Source organism: Mytilus trossulus, chromosome 7 (genome assembly GCF_036588685.1).
Source record: "Mytilus trossulus isolate FHL-02 chromosome 7, PNRI_Mtr1.1.1.hap1, whole genome shotgun sequence".
NCBI lineage: Eukaryota > Metazoa > Mollusca > Bivalvia > Mytilida > Mytilidae > Mytilus > Mytilus trossulus.
In genome coordinates this window covers 79,191,118-79,218,669 of record NC_086379.1, presented here as the reverse complement: position 1 = coordinate 79,218,669, position 27,552 = coordinate 79,191,118, and the positions used below count along the sequence as shown (strand labels likewise).

The 27,552-nt window shown below is 31.8% G+C and overlaps 1 protein-coding gene across 2 annotated transcripts in view; it reads left to right on the top strand.

The window, feature by feature from the left end:
* The window catches only part of LOC134725921 (chromosome transmission fidelity protein 18 homolog), a 46,942-nt gene that overhangs the window by 11,602 nt on the left and 7,788 nt on the right, over positions 1 to 27,552 (top strand). For both annotated transcript variants that reach the window (XM_063590207.1, XM_063590208.1), the window contains exons 4-16: positions 5,024 to 5,148; positions 6,635 to 6,718; positions 7,080 to 7,132; positions 13,645 to 13,777; positions 14,695 to 14,868; positions 17,016 to 17,113; positions 18,155 to 18,278; positions 20,175 to 20,290; positions 21,094 to 21,187; positions 21,932 to 22,030; positions 26,284 to 26,411; positions 26,973 to 27,044; positions 27,327 to 27,438. In XM_063590207.1, coding sequence (XP_063446277.1) covers positions 5,024 to 5,148; positions 6,635 to 6,718; positions 7,080 to 7,132; positions 13,645 to 13,777; positions 14,695 to 14,868; positions 17,016 to 17,113; positions 18,155 to 18,278; positions 20,175 to 20,290; positions 21,094 to 21,187; positions 21,932 to 22,030; positions 26,284 to 26,411; positions 26,973 to 27,044; positions 27,327 to 27,438 — 1,412 coding nt within the window. The remainder of the gene's footprint in view (positions 1 to 5,023; positions 5,149 to 6,634; positions 6,719 to 7,079; positions 7,133 to 13,644; positions 13,778 to 14,694; positions 14,869 to 17,015; positions 17,114 to 18,154; positions 18,279 to 20,174; positions 20,291 to 21,093; positions 21,188 to 21,931; positions 22,031 to 26,283; positions 26,412 to 26,972; positions 27,045 to 27,326; positions 27,439 to 27,552) is intronic.

The following is a 27,552-nucleotide window of genomic DNA, read 5'->3' as shown; positions in this document are numbered from 1 at the left end:
GTGACATTTCATTGGATTAGTAGTCTTCTATTAAAACTAAATTTTTGTGTACCCACATAATCACTGTAATGGTAAAAAAAAAAAAAAAAAAAAATCATTTTGTAGTTTAAACATATTTATTATTTACAAATATTTCAAAATTAAGATTTGGAAACAAGTTTCACACAGTTTACTTCACTCATATTGTTTTTAGCTCACCTGGCCTAAAAGGCCATGTGAGCTTTTCTCATCACTTGGCGTCCGTCGTCGTCGTCTGTCGTCGTTAACAATTTTTCAAACATCTTCTCCTCTGAAACCACTGAATGGATTTGAATGAAACTTAACATGATTGTTCCTTAGTATATCCTGCACAAAATGTGCGCTTCGATATTTGATCCGTCAAAAAACATGGCCGCCCTTACTTAAAATAGAACATAGGAGTCAAATGCAGTTTTTGGCTTATATCTCAAAAACGAAAGCATTTAGAGCAAATCTGACCTGGGGTAAAAATGTTCATTAGGTCAAGATCTATCAGCCCTGAAATTTTCAGATGAATCAAACAAACCATTGTTGGGTTGCTGCCACTTAATTGGTAATTTTAAGGAAATTTTGCAGTTTTTGGTCATTATCTTGAATATTATTATAGATAAAGATAAACTGTAAACAGCAAAAATGATCAGCAAAGTAAGATCTACAAATTAGTTAATATGACCAAAATTGTCAATTGACCCCTTAAGGGGTTATTGTCCTTTAATGACAATTTTTCACAATTTGTTCATCATATTTGCTAACTTTAAAAAATCTTCTCCTCTGAAACTACTGAATGGATTTGGTTAAAACTTAGCATGATTGTTCCTTAGATTATCTTGCACAAAGTGTGTGCTTTGATTTTTGATCCGTCAAAAAACATGGCCGCCGTTACTTAAAATAGAACATAGGGGTCAAATGCAGTTTTTGGCTTATATCTCAAAAACGAAAGCATTTAGAGCAAATCTGACCTGGGGTATAAATGTTCATTAGGTCAAGATCTATCAGCCCTGAAATTTTCAGATGAATCAAACAAACTATTGTTGGGTTGCTGCCACTTAATTGGTAATTTTAAGGAAATTTTGCAGTTTTTGGTCATTATCTTGAATATTATTATAGATAAAGATAAACTGTAAACAGCAAAAATGATCAGCAAAATAAGATCTACAAATAAGTTAATATGACCAAAATTGTCAATTGACCCCTTAAGGGGTTATTGTCCTTTAATGACAATTTTTCACAATTTGTTCATCATATTTGCTAACTTTAAAAAATCTTCTTCTCTGAAACTACTAAATGGATTTGGATAAAACTTAGCATGATTGTTCCTTAGATTATCCTGCACAAAGTGTGTGCTTTGATTTTTGATCCGTCAAAAAACATGGCCGCCGTTACTTAAAATAGAACATAGGGGTCAAATGCAGTTTCTGGCTTATATCTCAAAAACGAAAACATTTAGAGCAAATCTGACAGGGTTTAAAATGTCCATCAGGTCAATATCTATCAGCCCTGAAATTTTCAGATGAATTAAACAACCAATTGTTGGGTTGCTGCCACTTAATTGGTAATTTTAAGGAAATTTTGCAGTTTTTGGTCATTATCTTGAATATTATTATAGATAAAGATAAACTGTAAACAGCAAAAATGATCAGCAAAGTAAGATCTACAAATAAGTTAATATGACCAAAATTGTCAATTGACCCCTTAAGGGGTTATTGTCCTTTAATGACAATTTTTAATTGTGCTTCATATTTGCTAACTTTAAAAAATCTTCTCCTCTAAAACTACTCAACTTAATTCAACCAAACTTCAACTGAATGATCAGTAGGGTGTATAAAAAAAAGTTTGTGCTTTATTTTTTATTTCGTCAAAAAACATGGCCGTCATGGCTAAAAATAGATCACAGGGTAAAATGCAGTTTTTGGCTTATATCTCAAAAACTCCAGCATTTAGAGCAAATAAGACAAGATGTTAAAGTATTTATTAGGTCAAGGTCTACCTGTCCTGAAATTTTCAGCCGAATTGGGTAACTGGTTTTTCAGGTATAATGCCCCTGAATTGATGATTTTAAAGAAATTTTGCAGTTTTTGGTTATTATCTTGAATACTATTATAGATACAGATAAACTTTTAATAGCAAAAATGTAAAGCAAAGTAAGATCTACAAATAAGTCAATTTGACCAATATGGTCAATTGACCCCTTAAGGAGTTATTGCCCTTTAAAGACTTTTTTCACAATTTGTTCATCATGTTGACTTACTTTAAAAAATCTTCTCCTTTGAAACTGCTGTATCAATTTCAGCCAAACTTAGGCTAAATGAGTTTCAGAGTATCTAGTATAAATTTTATATTTCATTCCTTGTATGTCAAGAAACAAAGCTCCTATGGCTAAAATAGAACATAGGAGAAAATGATTTTTTTTTGCTTTTGAAGAAAATAGGACGATTCAAAGAACATTTAAATAAATTGAAAAGCCAAAATAATCATTGATGAGAGATTTAACCAAAAAAATTAAGGTGAGCGATTCAGGCTCTTGAGAGCCTCTTGTTGGTTATTATCTTGAATACTATTATAGATACAGATAAACTTTTTATAGCAAAAATGTTAAGCAAAGTAAGATCTACAAATAAGTCAATTTGACCAAAATTTTCAATTGACCCCTTAAGGAGTTATTGCCCTTTAAAGACTTTTTTTCACAATTTGTTCATCATGTTGACTTACTTTAAAAAATCTTCTCCTTTGAAACTGCTGTTTCAATTTCAGCCAAACTTAGGCTAAATGAGTTTCAGAGTATCTAGTATAAATTTTATATTTCATTTCCTTGTATGTCAAGAAACATAGCTCCTATGGCTAAAATAGAACATAGGAGAAAATGATTTTTTTTTGCTTTTGAAGAAAATAGAACGATTCAAAGAACATTTAAATAAATTGAAAAGCCAAAATAATCATTGATGAGAGATTTAACCAAAAAAATTAAGGTGAGCGATTCAGGCCCTTGAGAGCCTCTTGTTTTTATTAGTACCTGTTTCCCTGTGATGAGAGTTGTAACTCGGAACTTTAACAATGGAAATTTAAAACTGAATAGATTTTTCAGTCCACACTTTCTAAAGAAAAAACTTAAAAATCCAAGAGTACTGTCACAAAAAATCGAAAATGGCCCTAGCCTGCAGTTCAGTGGTACACAATCAAGATTTCAAAAAATATTGTAGTTGTTGTGAAATGACAGAATTCAGTTGAGTTTTAGATAATTAGCTATCAACTTTAATCAAATGTTTAGATTAATAAGATGCAGATCTCTTCCATTGGTCCAAATTGAATCCTAAACTAAGGAAATGAAATTACATAAACAACAATTGATTTCAATATTGTCAACCTTTCTACATGTTCTAGCTGTTTTCTTTTTCATTCTTCATATGAAAACTATCAAAAGATACCCCCCCTTTCCAAAAACATAATTAAATAGAAACAAGGGCCGTCTTTCCCCTCTGAGCTATTCAGCTCTTTGATTAGCATTGCTGTTGACTCTACACGATACATTGATCCTGATATATAAATGAAAAATATCAGTATAAACAGTATATAAGTGTTTACTTTCAAATTGTGTATTATCTTATACATGAACAGACATGTCAGATTAAACACTTCAACTGCAGTGTTATTATTCTAAAAGTAAAAATTGGAATAAAGCCAAAAGACAAATTTTGTTAGTAATAACCTTACAGAGGAATTTCTTCTTCGAGAAATGTATGTAATGACTTAAACTACACACCTGTTTAAACAGTAATAAACATTGTAGTAAGGTGGTACCTAACACTTTCACTAAAATTAATTTGGCTGGTTTAATTTTAATAAAATTTTGACAAACTATTGACTTTGACTCTTTACCAAAAATATAGAAATTTCAAAATTTTTTAATCAACTGTTTTGTCAGAAAAATTACACTGGTTATATAGCAGTTGACAAACACCAATTTTGATCATTGAGAAACTTAATATTCCGTTTACACATTTACAACGCAAAGTAATTTAAACGTTAGGTGACTTTACAGAGTTATCTCCCTGTAGTGTTAGGTAACACCTTAAGGTTCCTAATGACGACCGAACAGTATCACTGACAGTTTCCACATTTGAAACACTCTATAATTGTATATTTAGCAGTACCCATGGCATTTTTTCAATGTTGGTTGATTGTGTGAAGTAATTTGTTAAGATATTCACTTGGACCCATTCAGCAAATGATACCCTTGATATGTGTTCTTGTCATCTTCGCTAGCCAAGGGTTAAGATCCACTCAAGCGGGAGTGGATCGTAACCCTTGGCTAGCGAAGATGGCGTTCTCGTGTGTTGAGTAAAAATTTCAATTTGAAATTCTTGTAGAAAGTCATGTTTCAACAGATGGTTCTGTAAGCCTTTATCTTTATACTACTGAGTCTCTACAGACAAGCCACAAAACATAAAAATATGTTGAGAGCAAAGATTTCAACTATGCTGGTTATTTGATCTATTTAAGGACAAATTAAAAAGGATAGATTTTGTAGGACGTTTCATTGTTGTGAAATCCTTTGCTACATATTTGCCAAAACTTTTTGCTGTATTGAAGACATATTGGTGGCTTTTGGTTGTTTTCTGCTCTTTAGTTGGGTTGTTGTCTCTTTGACAAATTTCCCTTTTTCATTCTCAATTCTTCTGTATAAAGTAGCATTTACTAAAACTTATAGCATATAACATTTTTTGGTACTCAATTCTGTTTTAGACTTGTATACATAAAAGAGTTGTTACTTATTTTTGAAATGTTGTAAGAACAATACTTAACTAACAGAAAAAGTGACTAATGTTCATGTATTTAAATGGCATCATTGTTGTATTTCAAAGTGTTAAAAAGATGTTAGGAAATGCAGAGGAAGACTGCTGAAGCATATATATTAAGAAATTAAGGTAATAAAAGATATGAGTTCTTAAAGATTATCAAATTGTTATTAATGAAATAAACTATATTTTCTAATTATATATTTATACAGGATATGATTTTGAAAGAAAAAGGGTCCACACACGGGTCCCTCAAGGAAATTTTATAAGCACTAGAGGGACAGAAGGAAAAGTTGTCTATCTAAATGTAAAAGATGAAATGGAATTATATTCAGAGGTGATTTATTCTTTAATTTTAAAGATGTATTCTTCTGACTTTTCAGTCTTGTTGAAATCTCATTTTTGAATTATTTCCAAAACATGTGATAGAAGTGGAAAATATCAAAGAATTTTAATAATGTTATAATCAAACATAAATCTGTGAAAAAAATGTGCATTTGCAATGAACGGTTTTTGCGAAATCCAGTTTTCAAATTTTACGACCAATCAAATCAGTATTTTTAGCATAAATTTTGAGAAAATAGGTGAGGGGTACAAAAAATTATTTTACAAGAATCATGTACATCCCATATCATTTTGGTCTTTTCATTTTTCTTAAATATGTATTTTTTCAATCATTTATAACAAAAAAGTTGAAATAATATGCCTTTTGTTCTTAAACTGAGAAAAATAAAAAAAATACAAAATGGACAGCATGGTAAATTATACACAAAAAAGTGGCAAAATAGGATAAAACTTTCTTATATTAACACCTACAGGTCTAAAGTTTTTGTAAGTAATTTTTTTTCAGATTGGTCCATTTCATCTTTATAGAAAGTATGAAAATAAGTTGAATTGTGGAACTGTGATTTTTTTCATGATAATAACCCAAAAATAGGTAAAAATCAATGATAAATGGGAAAATCATCAAAATTGGGCATTTTCAAAGGGCCGTAGCAAAAAAAAAAGTGCACCATGTTATGATTTTTTTCTTCTTCACTAATTATTTTGTTACAGTCTTGTAAACCCAAAAATTAGGTTAAGAAAAAAAGTTAGTTAATTGTAGAAGTTTTTGGCTCCTCAGAGGGGGTCTCATTGGGGATTCCGATCCCGGATCATGCTTACTGTTTTGTCAGATTCCCGTATCCCGCTTACACTATGTACGTGAGCAATTATCATTTTTTTGTCATTTCCTGGGTCCGGCAAGACCTTATTTCCTGTTATCACTCCACAATAATTTGACTTTCACGAGTCATGCTTACATAAAATCGGCAATCCCGCGTCACGCTTAGACCCCAATGAGACCCACCTCAGAGATGTACATCCTCAGGATATGAGCAAGTTTTACATTATCTTTACATTGTCCTAAAAGACAGTTTCTCAGTGCACTTTATTTGGTATGGTCAATTAAAACATCAATGTTATTGTAGCATTTAAAATTCTAATGCTGTGTAATAGATATTTTCATTTGTAAAGACTTGGTTCTGAATATATGAGATTCATTTATTACTGTTTTGCAAAGGGCTGCATGAACATGATGAATACATTATAAGTTATGTTGACTCATGTTATCTATGCATAATTTATGTCAGTAATGACTGTTGGAGTTTAAGTCATTTGAAATTGCAAACTAGCAGCATGGCAACAAAAGTAAACATTTATAGTGATTAACACAAAAACTAAAATAAGAGAGAAATAAAAAATACTAAGATAGGAAATAAAATTTGAATTTAAGATATTTTGGAAAATGTTTCATAATCTGTTTTTATCTTTTGTATTAACAGTATGATACAGTAGGTAAACATGCCAAGTCTACTAGATTATTGCCAGTATCAGTGGAACAAATGAAGGATTCGTTAGAAACTGAAGTAAGTTTATACTTTATCTCAATTATTGTGAAGTGTTTCAATTATATTCATTCAAAGTCAAGAGTCAAAGTAAACTGCAGTCTTTGTGTTGTCAGGAGGAGAGACAGTGGACAAATTTTAAATATTGCATTTTGAACAGGTTCAATAACAATTTAGGATTGAAAAAATGGTATGGAGGTTCTTCATGAATTTACCTTTGCAAAATTAATTTTGTATGGTATGTTCATTTGACATTGATCTATGTTTCAAAGTACATTGCTCTTTCAAATAGTTTAAATATAGCAGCAGATTAGAGAGTTTTTTTTTCATTTATTTGTTTGTACAAACACAGCTGTAAATGTGATGATATTTTATTATTTAGAGACAGAGCAGACTTTTAGAAGAAGCAGCAAACTTAACACAACAAATGAGAAGGTAATGTTATATTTTATTATACTTCACGTTAAAATGCCCTATTTTGATTGACTAAGACGAGGGTGTCAATTTACTCATCACATGGCTGAGCGAGTGACAATTTTTTTTAATGTTACCCTCTCGTCTAGACCAATCAGAAATCGATTATTCAAAGAACAATGAAGTTGTTTTTTTAAAGGCAGTGCTTTAAGGCCTGACTTTTAAGTCATGAGGTTCATCTTTTCATACGCAATCTTTGCAGGGGGTCTTTTGGCCAGAAATAGATCCGGAAATGTTCGAATTTCTCCTCTTCTTTTTATGGTATAATATGGTTTTTGTTTCTTTCATTTACATTGGGGACTAAAGAAACGATCAGTGTGTATTGTTCGTTTTATAGAACTTGTTATTAGTGTGTATTTTGCATTATAAGCAGTCAACCTGACTACAAACTATCATTATGTGTATTCCGTGTGGAAAGAGGTCGGGTCAATTTCGAGTGTTATCTGACATCTAAAGATTCTTTAATTAGTTCAGACGTTGATATAACAATGAAAAGTCGACTGGACATGATTAATATTGTATCTTCTATAATTCAAAGCGGAATTCGGTTTATGAACGAGAAACCGTAAAAGCGTTTCTAGTTATGTATGTTGTCTACGTATTATCATGATTCCCGGTACTACGTTCCGGGTATTAGCTATTTGATATATGTGATGTGTAACATTACGATCGGGTACCAGCCAATCTACGTGTGTATGTGTACATGATTTCCCGCCAAAATGGCCGATTTACAGCTAAAAAAATAGTCCATAAACGTTCCGTATAATGATATGCAAATTCATGATTAATCGTAACTTTTTTTTATCTTTGTATAATAAATATAACAAAATGGATTCCACAAAATTGAAAATAGCATTATTTTACGAGGATTTCTCATATTTTTCTCACTTCCGGCGCAGTAATACGTATGTTTTGAAGAAGCTCGAAGGATTTGACAAAGTGAATTGAGAAGGAAACGGATAGATATACGTCCTTGCTATCAGGTAAAACAATTTAAATGTACAGAACAAAACATTTACTTCACGCAAATAGTACAGGCTTAAGCTTTTTACTGTCTTACACGACTGTAACCGAGTGTTTAAATGACGGCGGTGGCCTACAAGGTACGGGTCATACTGGGTCAAGTCTAAATATGTAAACATATCCACGTGCTATTAGGTAGAAAGCATCGTAATGCAATGTCTACAATTTTTCCTCCTTTATACATCGTTTAACCAGATATATTTCTCTTTCAAATACTCTTTAACACGGATTGAATGTACGTATCTTTTCTAGTGTTTTCTTGTCCTTATTAAAGTTCATTTGTTGATGTTTAAATATTTTTGAACGACTGAACACAGGAGTGAATGAATGCAACAATTATATATACTGAAGACTTGGGCTGTAAAATGATAGTGTACGTATATCATACTGATAATTATTCTAGCAGTAATTATGTTAATTTAGGATGTAATGACAGGAATTCACGAGTTATGCCTCAGGCTTTCTGAAAAAATATCAATGACAATGTAAACAGGAACAAAACATTGACACGAATGATGCTCTCTTCTATTTTATAGTTATTTAGGTATGTGTGTTGCACAAATTTCAAAAAAACTTAAGTTATAAAACTTTTTTTCAGGGCACAAACCCACTTTAAAGAGACTTGTCTACTGCCATACCCATCCTATTTTCATGCTCCATTTGCAAGCAAGAGACTGAATGGTTTGCAAAATTAAAAATCAGGACGGTGTCCAATTAAAACAAAAGAACTAAACTGGATGAATATTGTAGGAGAAATCTAGAGGAAAGTTTTGATTTGTGAAATTGGTTTTCCTGATAAGTCATTCATCCTAGCCTGCAGAAAGGAACTATAACTGTCCACCACCAACTGACAAGCTAATGTTGAGCTTCACATATGGAATTACTCAAATACCATCAATGTCTATGTTTTCAGCACAGATTTCACAAGTTATGACAAAGCTGTGCTTTTTTTTATACCTGTTAAAGAGTTGTATACTAAATATAATTTTTTTATCAATAAATATATATTGTGTCATTTAAGAACTTGTATTTTGCCAAAAAATGCATACTAGTGAATGAAAGTGGTGCAGTTCATTTTGCTTTGGTATATAGAATTGAATTACAATTGTTCATGTTATTGGAATGCTTATAAAAATAAGGAGATGTGGTACAATGTATATGATATTTAGTGAGTTTATCAAGCAAAAGTGAATAAGAAATAGGTATAAGCAGTTACAGGTACTACTGTACAATCTCAAACTCGGAGAAAAACTCATACCGTAAAGAGAATTTCATATTTACAAGTAAGTTTTGTTTTTGCGTTGAATAATTTTCTTCTATTGTTTTAATTGTAAATATGGGAAGTGGTTAAATGCTAATGAGACAGCTGTTATGGCCACAGAGCTTTAATTGAAAACTTCTTTCTCATTCATACCGGTAGATTTTGCCTGGAGTTAGAAACATATCTGCTAACTTTTCAAAATGCACATGGGGGTTTTACGTGAAAGATGGTCAATATAGTCATACAAAACCTTCAAGGGGGCCTTCAAATGGAAGCAGGAAAAGTTGCCCCACTGGCTAATCGCCCCACTTTTTAAAAACTGCCACAAACTGATTTATCAAATCACCCCACATGTGAAATTGGTTAAATCATGTTTAATATTACTCCTGTCAACTCGCCCTACTTATAAAAAAAACGGTAATATTTAGATTAATATATACAATTAAAAATAAAAACTCGCACCACTTTAACGAAAACTAATCTACACAGAATACAAACAAACCGAAAATTAATTTAATTACTATTATTGATATATACTGAAACTATAATTCTAAAAATAAAACTGATTGTTGAAGAATAACTGTAAGTTTTGAAGCTTAGTTATTTGCATAACAGTTGAAAAGAAACCAGTTAAATGTATCAAAATGCAATATAAGGAATTTAACTTATATTTAATGGAATAACATCTTTTTCCATAAGTGGGGCGAGTTGGCATTACTAAATTCATCCTGGTTAATAATATATTTATCTAGATTTCACCCATTTCCATTAGGTGGGACCAGTTGGCAGGAGAAATATTAACGGGATTTATCACAGTTCACAAGTGGGGCGATTTGGTAATCAGGTTGGGGCAGTTTTTTTGTCGAGCCTGCGACTTTTGTTGCAGAAAGCTCAACATACATTGTAGGGATAGTGATACGGCGGCGGCGATGTTAGCTCAGTTCTTAATAGGTTTATATTTTAGAAGGTCGGAGACCTGGATGCTTGATACTTTGTATATGGTTGCCTCATGTTATGAAGATTCCGTCGGTCACATGTCCAATGTCCTTGATCTCATTTTCATGGTTCAGTTACTACTTGAAAAAAAAGTTAAAAATTTTTGTAATGTTAAATTCTCTCTTATTATAAGTAATAGCATAACTATATTTGGTATGTGCGTACCTTGCAAGGTCCTCTTGCCCGTCAGACAGTTTTCACTTGACCTCGACCTCATTTCATGGATCAGCGAACAAGGTTAAGCTTTGGTGGTCAAGTCCATATCTGAGATACTATAAGCAATAGGTCTAGTATATTCGGTGTATGGAAGTACTGTAAGCTGTACATGTCCAACTGGCAGGTGTCATCTGACCTTGACCTCATTTTCATGGTTTAGTGGTTAAAGTTAAGTTTTGTGTTTTGGTCTGTTTTTCTTATACTCATTTATACTGATTGCAATAGGTCTTCTATATTTTGTGTATGGAATGGTTGTAAGGTGTACAGGTCTACCTGGCCGGTGTCATATGACCTTGACCTCATTTTCATGGTTCAGTGGTCAAAGTTAGTTTTTGAGATTTGGCCTTTTTTTCTAATACTATATGCAATAGGTCAAATATATTTGGTGTATGGAAATATTTCATGATCTATTTTAGTATATGTCAGTCGCACAGGTTTTATTTGACCTTGATCTCATTTTTTACGGTTCATTGCTCAGTGTTAAGCTTTTGTGTTTTGGTCTGTTTTTCTTAAACTATAAGCAATAAGTCAATTTTATTTGTTGTATGGAAGAATTGTAAGCTGTACATGCCTACCTGGCATGGTTTATCTGACCTCGACCTCATTTTCATGGTTCAAAGGTCAATGTTTAGTTATCTTGGTTTATGTTAAGATTATGTGACAGTTGTAATAACGCTTTATTATTAGGACTATCAACATAATATCAATGATTAGTAAAGAAGGCGAGACATTTCAGTGTGTGCACCCTTGTTTTTAAAGTGGGGCGAGTTAGTGAAAAGTGGGGCGATTTGCCATGGATTCCCTTCAATATATTCTAATGTGGATTTTGGCTTCTTCATGCATTAGCAAGTTCATAGCCATTGTTAAATTAATTGTTTTCTTTAAAATAGTCGACAAAATTGCTCTTACAAAATTTCCATTTGGGAGCCTTGAGCTCGATTGGGGAAATACTCTGCAAAAACTGACAGTTGACAGGTATGGTCATCAAAAAAGTTGACATGTTACTATGTACATTTACCATTATGTTACTTGATGTCCTTGCTATACACACAGTACAGAGACTAGTCAATCTTTGTGAACTTTTTTTATGGGAGTCATAGAATATGTGTATACAATCAATAATTAAAAATAGTCTATTTATATTGAAAAGGAAAAGTTCTTATATGTCTAAAGAAAAGGGACGAAAGACACCAAAGGGACAGTCAAACTCATAAATTTAAAGCAAACTGACAAGGCCATGGCTAAAAATGCATTTCATGGGAGGCACAGAAAATATACTGTAAACAGTAGACTAGATATAGGTGAACTAGGTACAAAAGAACTCTAAATCTTAAATTCTACAAACCACCTCTGTTCTATCCATGGAAGATAATGATATAACTGGACTAGAAATACACACAACCTGTAATTAACTGCCTTTACAGCGCTTTCGCGCTTTGATTCTAATACCCGTAACGTTGTTATGAGCGTGACGTCATAGAAAATACTTTTAAAATAAAATTAATCTGTAAAAGCCAAAAATTATAGGACATTCAGTATAATAAATTAAATAACACATAGCTGAGAGGGTGATAGAGCAGATTGGAACCCCTTGAAAAGGCATTGTCAACCTTGGCTTCGCCGCGGTTGACAATGTTTTCTCGGGGTACCAATCTGCTCTATCACCCTCTCAGCTATGTGTTATTTATATGGTAATGTTAAAGTATATGATGTTTCAGTCAGATCAAGGTGCTTCAATAATGATATTTATATCCAATGATACAAAGAAGCAGAAAGTATAAAGTTTTTGTCACGCTTGACAGAGTCAAAAAGTGAGACATAGGTATGCTGTATCCAGCGACAGTGCACATGGCGTCAACAATGTATTAGTTTGTGATTAGGTCTAGTTTATGGTGAATCACTAGTGGTAAGTCAAAGATATTTGGTATGCAGTTGTATAAGTATTGGCACATCTCATTACCATAGAGATTATTTGACCCTACCCCCTCAGTTATGGTCTATTGACTTTGAAACTTTTGCTTAGTTTCATGTATAAGTTTGTGATCAGGTCAGTTTATGGGGAACCACTAGTGGGAATTTAATGATAATTGGTATGCAGTTGTATAAGAATCAGCATATCTCATTTCCATGGAGATTGTTTGGCCCCGCCCCCTCAGTCATGGTCTGTTGACTTTGAAACTTTTGCTTAGTTTACATGTATTAGTTTGTGATTAGGTCAGTTTATGGGGAATCAGCAGTGGTAGGTAAAGTATACTTGGTATGCAGTTGCATTAACATTGGCATATCTCATTGCCATGGAATTTTTTTAACCCCCTCCCCCTCAGTTATGGTTTATTGACTGAAATTTTGCTTAGTTTACATGTATGAGTTTGTGTTTAGGTTTGTTTAAAGAGAACTACTTATGATAAGTCAATGGTATTTGGTATGCAGTTGTATTAGCATTGTCACATCTCATTTCCATGGAGATTGTTTAGCCATGTATCTTCAGTCATGTTTCATTGACTTTACATGTTGAACTTACATGTTGAACTTACATGTTAAAGTGTTGTTATTTTTTATATTAACATTTGCATTATCAAAATTACAAATAAGCAAGACATATCTCTGTGATAACAGTTTATTGATATGTTTGTAGGTTGATTTTGGTTTTTTGATGTTACACTAATTTCTTTCTATTTATCAGTTTGCTTTTTGCATTGTTTTGTTATTAATCTCTTGCATGAACTTTATTTTCAAAAAGATTTCACTTCATTAAAGCCTTTTATGAGGACACATTTAATATGGTACAGTCTAGTATGTCTCTTAGAAATAATAATAAGAAATAAAATAGAATTGCTATTATTAAAGATATAAATGTCTCATTACAAAATTTTAGACAAATTTTTACTGGCTTGTCAATTCATGAAATGAAATTTTGCATAATATGGTCATTTGAGTTTGACCCATTTAATCACTTCAACACTCATTTATCTTCCAGAAATTTAGATGATGGTGATCAAAGTGATGATGATGTAACCATGGAAACACATGAAGAAACACCAGACAGTAGAAAGATATTGTGGGTGGAAAAGTATGCTCCATTTAAATATACAGATTTACTCAGTGAAGAAGTAAGTAATATATGTAGTTTCCATGCAGGATTTTCTCGATGTGTTGAATTCTCATTGATGGCCCTCAGCTGTTCTATGCTCTTTGGTAGGATTGTTTACTTATGGACCCCCCCCCCCCCCCCATTTCCATTCGCAATTTTATCAGATAAAAAAATACTGATAATGTCTGTCTAAGGGACATTCAAAACAAAATGTCTCAGAGAAACTAACATTGTTATTGCTAAAGAAAACCAGAATTAAAAAAAAAAATCTGCCAAACCCTAACTTTACATAGAAAAACTAAGACTGGTTTTTACATGAATCACACCATAATACTAGGGGGGATTTCAGGTGCTCCAAAAGTGTAGGAAGATCCTGCTCCACATGTGACACTCGTTGTGTTACTCCTTTAAAGTATGATGATAAGTTATGTTCCTATTTCTGGGTAGTGATTTGTGCAGTAATTGATGGAAATTTCAGATATCATTACCATGTTTTTATTTTTGTGATAATTGTGACAGAAAATGTTTAGCAAAAGTGAAAATTTTTGATTTGACAGCATAATTTGTATACAGCATTGACAGAAATTGCAATAATTGATAACACATTTTATAAATTGTTAAACCATTGCAATAATAAATGTTCTGAATTTACAGTAGGGTGATATGTATCATCTTCATAGACATCAAAATGAATGTTAATTTGAAGTTCTGAATAAAAAAATGCACAACAAAAGCTAGTTTTATACAGTTTTGATAAGTTAGTTGGATTCTTCTGTTATCCTCATTTTAAATTTTTTTAAATACATGTTTGTATTTTCTATTCAATATTGGTAAAGTTTTAAAGAACAATGGTTGCATAGGAAGTTGCAAGCGCTGTAAAAGGTGTTTTCACTATTATATACATATTTATAATTTAGATTCATGTTTCTGTTACAGTCTATAAATAGAACATTATTGCACTGGATTAAACTGTGGGACTTTGTTGTTTTTGGTAAAGACATGCCTATCAAAACTAAAGAAAAGAAGAAACCCGTGAAGGAAGTGAAATGGAAGAAGAACCAAATAGAAGTGCTAGATGAGTTAGATAAACTTAACAGGCCAAAGCAAACTGTAAGATTGAGATCACAAATCTAAAAATATTGGTTTATTTTTTATTAACATCTTTTTAAAAACAACGAAAAAAAAAGGAAGGTACAGGTCAATTTAAATTTATCTAAGACAATATCCAGGGCTCACACTACTTCAGAATTATAGGGAGAAGTGACTTCTCTTTTTGAAACTGATAGGGAGAAGTCGTGAGATTTGAAAGAGAAGTGCTCTTTCGCGTGGTGCGCTACAATGTTTGGATTATACTATAGCATATATAGTATAAAGGGTCTTATGTAAATTATGTTCTTTTTATAATGTTCAATTCATATCTGAGTATACAATTAAAGTAACATTTCAAATTAAAAGTTGTTAAGTTTTACTCAGGTTCTTGTGAGAAACTACCAATTAAATATTTAGTATCTAGCACTAAAAAAAATATTTTTTTATCTTAAAAAGGTAAAGAAATTATAATATATCAAATACAATTTAATTCAAAACTATCTTGTGTTTTTCATTAAAAAAAAAAAAGTTATTAAGCTGGGTCATAATATATTGATAATAGTATAATAGTCATGATAGTCTCAGAGTTAAACAACTTTAATCAATAGTTTGAAACAATCCATGAAAAATATAGAGAATTATATACACCAATCAATTAGATGTAACCAAAAGTCTTTTAATTCGTGTGGAATACGTAATTTTCCCCTTTGGGATCAATATTCTTCTGTCAGCTGTTCCATCCGTGCGTCCGTAGTAATTATTGTAAAAGTACGGATTTTGGTCATAGCTGGTCCGGTTGAGATCCTTAGTTTAGAAATCGGTCAATGGCGGTCAATGGCGGACGAATGCAAGAAAATTTACAAAAATAAACGATGTTTGACAAGTTATTTGGAAGGGAACATAACGTTTTTAATGCAATAAATGGATTAAACACTTACTGTAGGCAACTTGTATCACGTTTAAATGAAGAAACAAACTTATTTTGCCGCCGAAATATAGGTTGATGTACGTTTTCGAGTAACAAGCACCGGAACAAGCGGAAATGCACGAAGTGATAACAAGTTGTATTTTTATCAAATAACCTGCTACAGACTTCAAAGACAATGCTTCAACCTCTTTTCTTAAGATAATGAATCGTTTATGTCTAAATTTCTTTAATATCAATAAAAAATTAATGTTTCATCAACTTGGTAAAAATTGAAAATGTCCGATGACGAAAGCGACTGAAAGCGAGTATCGTCAAGAACAGGGCGACTTCTTTTCGCTTTTGGGGGTCGGGGAAAGCGAAGTGACGGTCGGGAAAGCGACTTCTTCGCCCACTTCGCCTGGTAGCGTGAGCCCTGAATATCCTGTCCAAAAGTGAAAATTTATAAATTTAAAGTTCACATTTTCTTGTTCCTATCAAGCTTTGTTATACAAATATTTGAAAGGAATAAATTTATTACAGAATATTCATATTAAACCAAGGATATTTAAAAGACACAATTTAAAAATAAACATCCTTTTAGCTTAATCCATCATGATTTTGCAATGAATATTTACTCCATAGAAACTTAATTGTCAGTTATAGACAACTATTAAAGAAGTCTATATACATTTTTTAAAATAAATTCATTATTCCTGAGGGTTGACATCTAAAATGCCAACATAACTCTAGTCAAGAATGAACACATATGATTTTTGTCACATGCATTTTCTTATTATTTTGTCAAACCCTATCTTTATATTGATATATTATTGTCCCCTACTAAATATGTTGTGGTGGACAGAAATGTGGGATGGCAGTGCAGTCTTGTTTACACTCCCTCCTCTACAAATCTTGCAACATTTTAAACAAAATATACATATCACAGATCAACATCAGTTTAGTGTCAGACAAGTTTGAAAATCAGTCAAGATTAGATATTTTTAACACTTTCAAATTCATATCAAAGTTTTAAATCAGTCTTTAAGAGACAAGTTCAAAAATATGTGCTGATCAAATATTTTAAAATACTCATGCCCTGTGGAAATATTAGTTATATTGGAAATTGCATGCATTTGTTGTCATTTCTCTAAGATATTTAAATACAAAGTTGTATAAAGAGCAAAAACATTAAATTATTGCCCTTTGATAGATAAACTATGTACTATGTAGGAGACATTGAAACTCTGTCTATTTATTGCAGCTAGTCCTATTGAATGGACCTCCAGGATTAGGTAAAACAACATTAGCTCACACAGTAGCTAAACATGCTGGTTATAATGTGGTGGAAATCAATGCAAGGTAGGGGCTAAATGTGTTAAAGATCTTGTGGTGGAAACCAATGCAAGGTAGGGGCATTTATATTTGTTTAATGTGTTAAAGAGCTTGTGGTGGAAATCAATGCAAGGTAGGGGCATTTATATTTGTTTAATGTGTTAAAGAGCTAGGGAGAAAGTTCAGAAGTTGTAGTGTTCCATTTGAAAAAAGAAATATTACGGTCAAGCAATAAGTTTACTAGATGTGTTAAAGCAACCCAAATGGCCATGTCTCAAAAAGTTGAATAATCTGTAATTTCAATAACACATGTGGACACAAACATGACGGTAGTCTCACATATAAAAAAATCAGCTCAAAAGCTGGAGGCGTGTAGAAAAAAAAGTCTGTACAACTGCTATTTTCAGCAATTTTCAAAGTTGTAAATCCTTAATTTTGGCAAAAATCATCGGAGCGGAACGAAACTTAAACTTGATCTGTAACTTATCATGACTTACCCATACCAAAAATCAGCTCAATATCTAAAGTGTCGAGAAAAAAAGTCAGTATAACTGTGAGTTTCAACAATTTATCAAAGTATCATAGCTCGTAATTTCAACAAAAATTAGCCGAGCGGAACAAAACTTAAACTTAAACTTGATCTGTAACTCATCTTGGTTAACTCACATGCCATTAAATCATCCCAAAATCTGAAAGAGTTTAGAAAAAAAGTCCATATAACTGTGATTTTCAACAATTTATCAAAGTCCTAAGCCTGTAATTTTGGCAATAAATAGCAGAGCGGAATGAAATTTAAAATTGATCTGTATCTCATCATGGTTAACTCACAAACAAAAATCAGCCCTATATCAGAAGTTATTAAAAAAATTCTCCATTTAATGGTTTGTTGAGGAATGTTGGAATTTCGAAATTTTGTTGTGGGGCCATAGAAATACAAGTGAATCTTTATCTTGTCTGATGAATTGGACATGTCTGTTCGTGTGGGAATGACATATCATTACTGTAAATAAGTTGCAGCCGATTATGACAAAAAGTAAACCATTTTATGACTTGTTTTTTTCCCTTTAGTGATGACAGAAGTGCAGAGGTGTTTAAGAACAAAATTGAAGCTGCCACTCAGATGAAAGCTGTAATGGGAGCTGAGCCCAGACCTAATTGTCTGATTATTGATGAAATTGATGGCGCTCCACAGGTATATTGTTAATCTTTAAAACACCCTCAGTGTCTTAAAAATACCTACAAAGCTAAATATATATATATACATATTCTACCTTCTGAGGAAGAAAAAAACAAAAATATCTAACTTTGAAGGTGCTTCAACCAAATGTTTCTTAAAATGAGTTAAGAAGGGCTCTATAGTTCAAGGTAAAAACAAAGACATTTATGGTAGGTATCAAGCAGGAAACATTGTACAGACAGTCAAAAGATTTACTTTTCTTAATATAATTAATAATGTGTTAGTAAGAAGTTTCCTAAACATTTGATTTGGATTAGTAAGAAGTTTCCTGAACATTTGAAATACTTAAGTACAATGCAAGAGTCTTCTGATATCCTCTATTTCTAAATTTAACAACATTCATCACTGGCGTCAACGTGATGATCGTAACTGCTGTTACGATCATCCCTATATGGCGGACAGAAATATAGGGATATTTTAGAAGCAGGGGTTGACACTAACTTTTGTAGGCACTAGCCCGCAGGGCTAGTAAAAATTATATTCAACTAGCCCTTTTCTGTGTCAGGTAGCCCGTTTCGTGGGCCAACAGCCCACGAAGTGAGCAGGTCGTATGACTGTGAACAAGCTAGGGGGGTTTGGGGGCATGCCCCCCCCAGAATTTTTTTGAAATTTAGACACAAAATCCTGCATTCTGAGGCCTTTTAAGAAGATGTTTTCAGTCTGAAAAATACCGATTTCATACTAGTTATATCTTCAAAAAAAAAAAAAAAAAAAAAATAATAATTTCACCAAAAAATTCCAACAGCAATTTGTTTGTCAAAACTTACATTTTTATTGTAGATGAATTTATGATATATCTTAAATATTTATTGTGTTAACATTTTTAGTCAAACATTAACATTTTGTACATTCCAGACCAACTTTAAAAAAATAAATAGTTCCCAGATTAAAAATATAGACTTAAAAACCTTGACCAGGTTTATAGGGTGGTATTCAATTTACAAATATTCCTGCAGCATCAAATTAATTAATGACAATGTTGTTGTACTGAGCTTGACAACTACATGTATCTCACAGTCTCCACCGCAAACATAACAATAAACCAACCACAAAGAAAGTGACAATCTACATTTACATCAAAACAAATATGTGTGTTAACTCATCAACTAAAATAATCATATTAAAAAAAAAACCACAATGTTTTTGTTTATTTTTATTTACATAAATAAGTTGATTTGTTCCCTTGCCCTATTTTACTTTTGGTTTCTGAAGCCGAGTTTTCATGTTCCAACTGATTTGGGTCATCCTGTTCTTGTTAATGCATTAAGACATAAGAAAATGATATCGAGGACATTTGCATTTGCAAGTCTGCTAATCCTCCTTTATCATTTCTTTTCAGAATAGTGATTTTCATTTATTCTTTGTTTGATTTTGAAATAATATTTCTTTTATCGTGACTGCTAAATAGGGTGTTCATTTAGCGGAAAGAAACATTCCCAATTTTGAGTTACGATCGTCTTTTTATAAAAACAAGTCAAAAGTTACTATCATCATCGTGATTTTTTGAATCTCGATTTTTGTTCTTCTGGTTGTTTTTCTATAATTTATGAAAAACACGTTCAACGGAAATGCTTATAAAGATTTTTCTTGATATAAAACAAATCTGAAAATAAGCTGTTAAAGTAGAGTAATCAGCCTTCTAAAATATCCATATATTTGTGTCCGCCATATTGGGATGATCGTAATTGCATCACGTTGAGGCCAGTGATTCATGATATTTTTTATTATAAATTTATGATTCACACAACTGAATTTAGAATATCAGTCCCCAAATCAAAGCTTGTTTACAAGTTTAACCATATTTGTTTCAGTGCTCATAGTTTAATAATTTTAATATTTTTATTTTGTCAGCCAGCCATCAATATGTTGATTAATCTTACCAAGAAAATAGAAGAACAAGCAACAAAGAAAAAGAAGAAGGATGGAGGAGTATTGTTACGACCAATCATCTGCATATGTAATGATCAGTAAGTTAACACAAGAAACTATTACTACTAGTTATCCAAGCAGGCTGATCTTATAAGGTTACTCAAGAACCCTGATCACATCAGGCTAACAAATTAGTAAAAATAATCATATTTAATATTAGAAAACCACTGCGTTACTCAAGAACCCTGATCACATCAGGCTAACAAATTAGTAAAAATAATCATATTTAATATTAGAAAACCACTGCGTTACTCAAGAACCCTGATCACATCAGGCTAACAAATTAGTGAAAATAATCATATTTAATATTAGAAAACCACTGCGTTACTCAAAAACCCTGATCACATCAGGCTAACAAATTAGTAAAAATAATCATATTTAATATTAGAAAACCACTTCGTTACTCAAGAACCCTGATCACATCAGGCTAACAAATTAGTAAAAATAATCATATTTAATATTAGAAAACCACTGCGTTACTCAAAAACCCTGATCACATCAGGCTAACAAATTAGTAAAAATAATCATATTTAATATTAGAAAACCACTGCTTTAAGGAATAAGAAAGCTGACCTCTCTTGATAACTGCATGTAGTATTTTATGGTTGGGATTACTTCCACAGTTCATCAGATATAATCATAACATTTTAAAGTTATTTGAACAAAGTTGTTCTTTTATGTTCCTGAGGAAATATGATGGGAACAAATATTGTTTGCATTAGCAACCTGTTGTGTGAGTCATACTTCATATAATATAAAGTATACTAGATTGTAAAATTTTATAAGAAGAAATGTTCTATGTTTTTGTAAATTGTTTCAAATTTTTACAATTATCTTTCAGATACGTTCCAGCATTACGACAACTCAGACAAACTGCATTGATAATGAACTTCCCCCCTACAGAACCATCCAGACTAGCTGCTAGATTGTATGAGGTAATAATAAAAATGGCCAGTATTTAGTGCACAATGAATATCTCGAGTAGCGTGTTATTTAACAGTGTGCACCACATTTTTTATGTTATTTCCAATAGACTTACAAAATATTACAGTTATTCTTACAATTTAATTCTCTATACCATGTTAAACCGTCGTAAATCATGAAAAAACGTTGATGACTTCATGGTGACATGACAAAATTGTGTCTATGATGTGATAAACAAAACGCCAATCAGAAGACGTGTTACATCCAAAATTAGATTATATTGTTTAAGAGGAAAATTATACCAAATCACAGACAGATCTTAAAAAGAATAGCACCTTTATATTGGCTGAATATTCAGAAAGTTTCCTGAGGATCATTAAACTGACTGAAGGCAGTAAATAGTGGAAGAGTGTTTATGTAGTACTTTTAAAAAAAGAATTATGCAACATTTTTATATTAACCTTTTTTACCTTAAGCATCATGCTCTTAAAATGATATATTTTTGACAGGCTTCCAGCAACACAGAACATTAAAAAAAAAAGCAAATAATAAGTTTTTTTGGGACACTTTTATGATAAAAATTAAATTTCTTATCATTCTTTTTCCTTTTCCTGAACATTAACTGTATTATAAAATTTGTTAATACTTGATTGTGATTGCAAACTAAGAATTAAAGGCTTATATTAGTGAAATGCATATATAGCTTATTAATTCTTCTTTACTGTTTTAACAACTGACGTTCAATGCTATTTCAGGTCATTAAACAGGAGCATATGAAGTCTGACATGACAGCATTATTAGCTTTATGTGAAAAGACAGATAATGATATAAGGTCTTGTCTGAATACCTTACAGGTAAGAATATGATCAGGCCCGCTATAAGAAATGTACTAAGGTGTTAGAAGGCACTTTTTGTCTGACATGGCCTTCTATAACTGACTATGCAGTTTGGGCTTTGCTCATTGTTGAAGGCAGTTCTGTGACTTAAAGTTGTTAATTTCTATGTCATTTGGTCTCTTGTGAAGAGTTTTCTAATTGGCAATCATACCACATCTTTTTAGCTCACCTGGCCTAAAAGGCCAAGTGTGCTTTTCCCATCACTTGACGTCCAGCGTCCGTCATCCTTCGTTGTCCTTGTAAACTTTTACAAAAATCTTCTCCTCTGAAACTACTGGGCCAAATTAAACCAAACTTGGCCACAATCATCATTGATGTATCTAGTTTAAAATTTGTGTTTTTTGACCCGGCCAACCAACCAAGATGGCCACCATGGCTAAAAATAGAACATAGGGGTAAAATGCAGTTTTTGGCTTATAACTGAAAAACCAAAGCATTTAGAGCAAATCTGACAATGGGTAAAATTGTTTATCAGGTCAAGATCTATCTGCCCTAAAATTTTCAGATAAATCAGACAACCCATTTTTGGGTTGCTGCCCCTAAATTGGTAATTTTAAGGAAATTTTACTGTTTTTGGTTATTATCTTGAATATAATTTTAGATAAAGATAAACTGTAAACAGCAATAATGTTCAACAAAGTAAGATTTACAAAATGGTCAGTTGACCCCTTTAGGAGTAATTGCCCTTTATAGTTAATATTTAACCATTTTTCGTAAATCTCCATGATCTTTTACAAAAATCTTCTCCTCTGAAACAATCTGGCCAAATTAATCCAAACTTGGCCACAATCATCATTGATGTATCTAGTTTGAAATTTGTGTTTTTTGACCAGGCCAACCAACCAAGATGGCTGCCATGGCTAAAAATAGAACATAGGGGTAAAATGCAGTTTTAGGCTTACAACTGAAAAACCAAAGCATTTAGAGCAAATCTGACAAGAGGTATAATTGTTTATCTGGTCAAGATCTATCTGCCCTGAAATTTTTAGATGAATTGGGCAACTCGTTGTTAGGTTGCTGCCCCTAAATTGGTAATTTTAAGGAAATTTTGCTGTTTTGGGTTATTATCTTGAATATTATTATAGATAGAGATGAACTGTAAACAGCAATAATTTACAGCAATTTAAGTCTCAAAAATAAATCAAAATGACCAAAATGGTCAATTGACCCCCTAAGAAGTTATTGTCCTTTATAATCAATTTTTAACAATTTTCATAAAATTTGTAATTTTTTACTAACATTTTTCACTGAAAATTACACGGACAAGTTCATTATATACAGTCCACCAAAAGTTAAGCACCACCTATTTTTATTGCATAGATTTTTTTCAAAATTTAAAAAGTCAATTATTCCATGAAAAAAAGAAAACAATCATATAGCAATTTTGCTAATGTATACCATAAACAAACCAGAAATTTAATTTTAGTCACTTATGAAGGTTCTATGCATGTAAGTTTTCCGTTATAGAAGTAGTGTAAATTACACAATTCAGAAACAGAATTTAAGTTTCACTGTGATTTTATTTTTTTGCAACAATTGATCACCCAATATTATTAAAATTTTCTACACATAAGCTTTGGTATGTTCGGCAAATTTAATGTCAATATTTGAGTCAATAGCATGTGTAACAACCTCTGACACTTCTGGTACAGTTTCAAAACACGACGTATCATTCTCGGTGAAAGCCTTCAAGCTTTAGTTTAGGAAAATCTGTTGCATTAAACAACAAATACCACTTTTGAAATTGACAAAATATTGTGAAGGTGGATCTCTGTGATTGAGATTTCCACCAAATGCATCTCAGACATGTTTGATAGGGTTTATGCATGGGGACATGGAAGGCTAAAAAACAGTGTAAATGGCTTGCTCTTTGGACTCGGTTAAAATCCTTGCCCTATGTGTTCTAGAGTTGTCGTCCATGTACAAGGGTATTTATTGGCAATGTAGACGCAAGTGGGGGATTATTAAGATGAGGGACTACAATGTTTTAAGGCACCAAATCTCTGTATGTCTGTCCGTTTATGTTACCCTGCAGAATATGCCTACCCAGCTTATAAGGGTATAAGAAGCAACCCCATACTGGAACACCACCAGCACTGAATGCAGTCCTTGTGCAAACATTGTTTTTGGTCATAGGCCGTTTTGTTTCCCCGCGAAATACGTATTATGGTGTCTACTGGCAGTAAAAGAAACTGACTACCATCTGAACAATGAGTGTTTTCTCTGCTTCTTATGTTCAAGCATAGATAGTCATTATCCCATTAAAACCTACCGGTGGAGTGCCTTCCTGTAAGTACAGGTCTCTATACACCAAGACTTGCTCTTCGGTTGCCTCTGAGAAGTCGACTGACCAATGTACGAACACTAACACGACCACCTGGAGAAACAGTGTATTTTGAAATGTGCAGATGACCTTTTATAAGAGGTTGATTGACTGCTTTATCAGAGTTCAATCTCTTTGGTCGTAATGGATTTTCTTTGGGTATTGTTGAAGGTAATTCATAACACCAAACATTAATATTTTTTTTGAAGTAGTTATAAAAATATTGCCAGTTATATTTCGGTGGTGCTTAACTTTTGGCGGACTGTATAGATAGAGATAATTGTAAGCAGCAAGAATGTTCAGTAAAGTAAGATGTACAAACACATCACAATCACCTAAACACAATTTTGTCATGAACTGTTTGCTTCCTTTGTTTAATTCACATATATACCAAGGTGAGTGACACAGGCTCTTTAGAGCCTCTAGTTTATATTGCCAGTGTTGAGTAATTTCACTTAGATTAAGTCAACAGGTTAGCCATCCTTTATCCGGTTAAAGTTTTGATTAAGATATTTTACCTCGAAGTTGTTTTCAGATCAATTTGAAACTTTGTACATATGTTCAGTATATTGAATACTTTTGAAAATGTATGCAAAGTTAAAGGTATGACACAGATTTTATTGTTCACTGAAGACAAAAATGCATCAGAATGAAGTTTTGATCTTAAGATAGTTAACAAGTTGTGGTCATATCAACTTAAAATTAGTTAAAATACTTTCATTATGATGTGAACTTTTTGAAATTCATGCGACATTATGATTTTTACCCTGTGTTCTAAGTTAACTGAACATGCAAGTGTGATACTTTGAGCTGGTCAAGTTGACCTATGGACAGATATTCTTGTCAAAAGTCTTCTTTGAAACAGCTGTGCCAACCAAATCTCCAGCTTACATATATTTATCTGCTAAAAAAATACATTATTAACAAAGATACTGTAACATAACTGTGCAATACAAAAGATGAATTAGTTAAATATCAAGTGCTTATTAAAATGCTTCACAAAATTACATTGAAAATACTGTTTAGTGACATTAGTATTTTGACTTTAACTAAAACAAGTTTTAATCTTTTATGATGTTAAATATAATTGATTTTTATGCCCCCTTTAATGTGCATTATGTTTTCTGGTCTGTGCATCCTTCCGTCTGTATGTCCGTCCGTCCGTCCGTCCATTTGTCCCACTTCAGGTTAAAGTTTTTGATCGAGGTAGTTTTTGATGAAGTTGAAGTCCAATCAATTTGAAACTTTATGTTCCCTATGATATGATCTAATATATCTTTCTTATTTTAATGTTAAATTAGAGATTTTATCCCCTTTTCATGGTCCACTGAACATAGAAATTGATAGTGCAGATGGGGCATCCGTGTACTTGGGACACATTCTTGTTTAAAACTAATTTGAGGTATACCTTCTGTCATATAATTCTGCTGTAGTGATAAAATAAAAGTAGCCTCACTATCAAAAGAGGTTTCTGATTTATATATTAAAAATGTGACTTTGTAGGTGTGTAATATTTTTAAATTCAGAATAGAAATGGGGAGTTTGTCAAAGAGACAACAACCCAACCACAGAGAAGAAAACAGCCATAGATCTGCAACATAGCGAGAAAATCCCACACTCTGAGGAGGGCTTCAGGTGAACCATAAACAAAATGTGTACTAGTTCAGTGAGAATGGACCTCATACTAAACTCTAAAACATATAAATGAACTAAAATTAAAGAAACATTCAAGACTTACAAAAGTCAGAGGTTCCTGATTTGGGCCAGGTTAAAAATGAGCAAAAATGTGCAAAAAAATAAAATTTATGTCATTTGATTTGTTTTGATATATTTATGTTGCATAAATAATGTATATCTGATGTCAGAAAGTTTATATTTTTTATCACAGTTTATTCAAAGAAAATGTAAAGAATTAACAGTGAAAATGGTGCAGCATGCAACAATAGGACAGAAAGACACAAATAAAAGTTTATTTTCATTATGGTATGAAATATTCTCAATACCAAGAGCTAAAAAGTAAGTGCATACTAATGTTTCAAAATTTTTGGAACAATGTCAATTTTTCATATATATATTGTAAGAAACCTTCCATTATTTTTTCAAGAATAAGCAATTGTCCATCTGAGGTGTCAAATTTTCAAATTTTGCGAGAAAAATATATCTTAACATTTTTTTATGTAAATAAATATTAATCCTGTGAACTTGACAATTTATTGTCAAATCATGGTCAGTTTGCACAATATGGATTCCCTAACCTATTCTTTTAACTTTTGAGTCATTTGAATGTTGATTGTTAAAAAAAATCACATGAATCCTTTAACTGCAAAAAGTTCTATAAAATGTTAAGAAAAAATCCTAAATTAATACATAGATATACATAATAGTTTTGTAAATTTAATCAAAAAAGAGAAAAGGCAAGTTTTTACTTATTTTCTAAAAAGTTTCTTGTAAACAGCAATGTAGCAATTTCATTACATGAAACAAAAATATTAAATTATGTACTTGTTGAATATCTAGCATTCTTGTGATGTTACAAAAATGATAAAATGTATTTTTTGGTGTGTTTTTTTTTTTCAGAAACAAATTTATAACTATACAAGATATAAAGAATAATGAAGTTCAAGTAAATAATCAATCATTACCTGCAAGGTAAGTATATATTATATAATTTATTACAATAGTCAAGGGCCTTCCAGCTGTAGGAAAACTTAGAATAGAAATAGATTTGACTTTGATAATCCTAAAAGAGATTTGTAGAATTTTAAGAACCACAACAAAAATTGTCATTTGACCTTTTTCAATAACTTTGATATTATGCCAGTCATCCAAGAACGCTGATCTCAAAGAGTCTATTGTATATTTAAGTTTTAACCATACCTTTTTACTATATACACATTAATTTTGCCTAATTCTACAATGATTACTTTTCAGATTTAATAATATTTTACATTCTACCTATGCTGCTGGAGAATATGACAAAGTTATACAAGGATTGTTTGAAAACTATTGTGAATGTAAATATAAAGATCCCAAAATGGAGGGAGTAAGTAAATAGAAGTTATACAAGGGGAAAACTATTGTGAATGTAAATATAAAGATCCCAAAATGGAGGGAGTAAGTAAATAGAAGTTATACAAGGGGAAAACTATTGTGAATG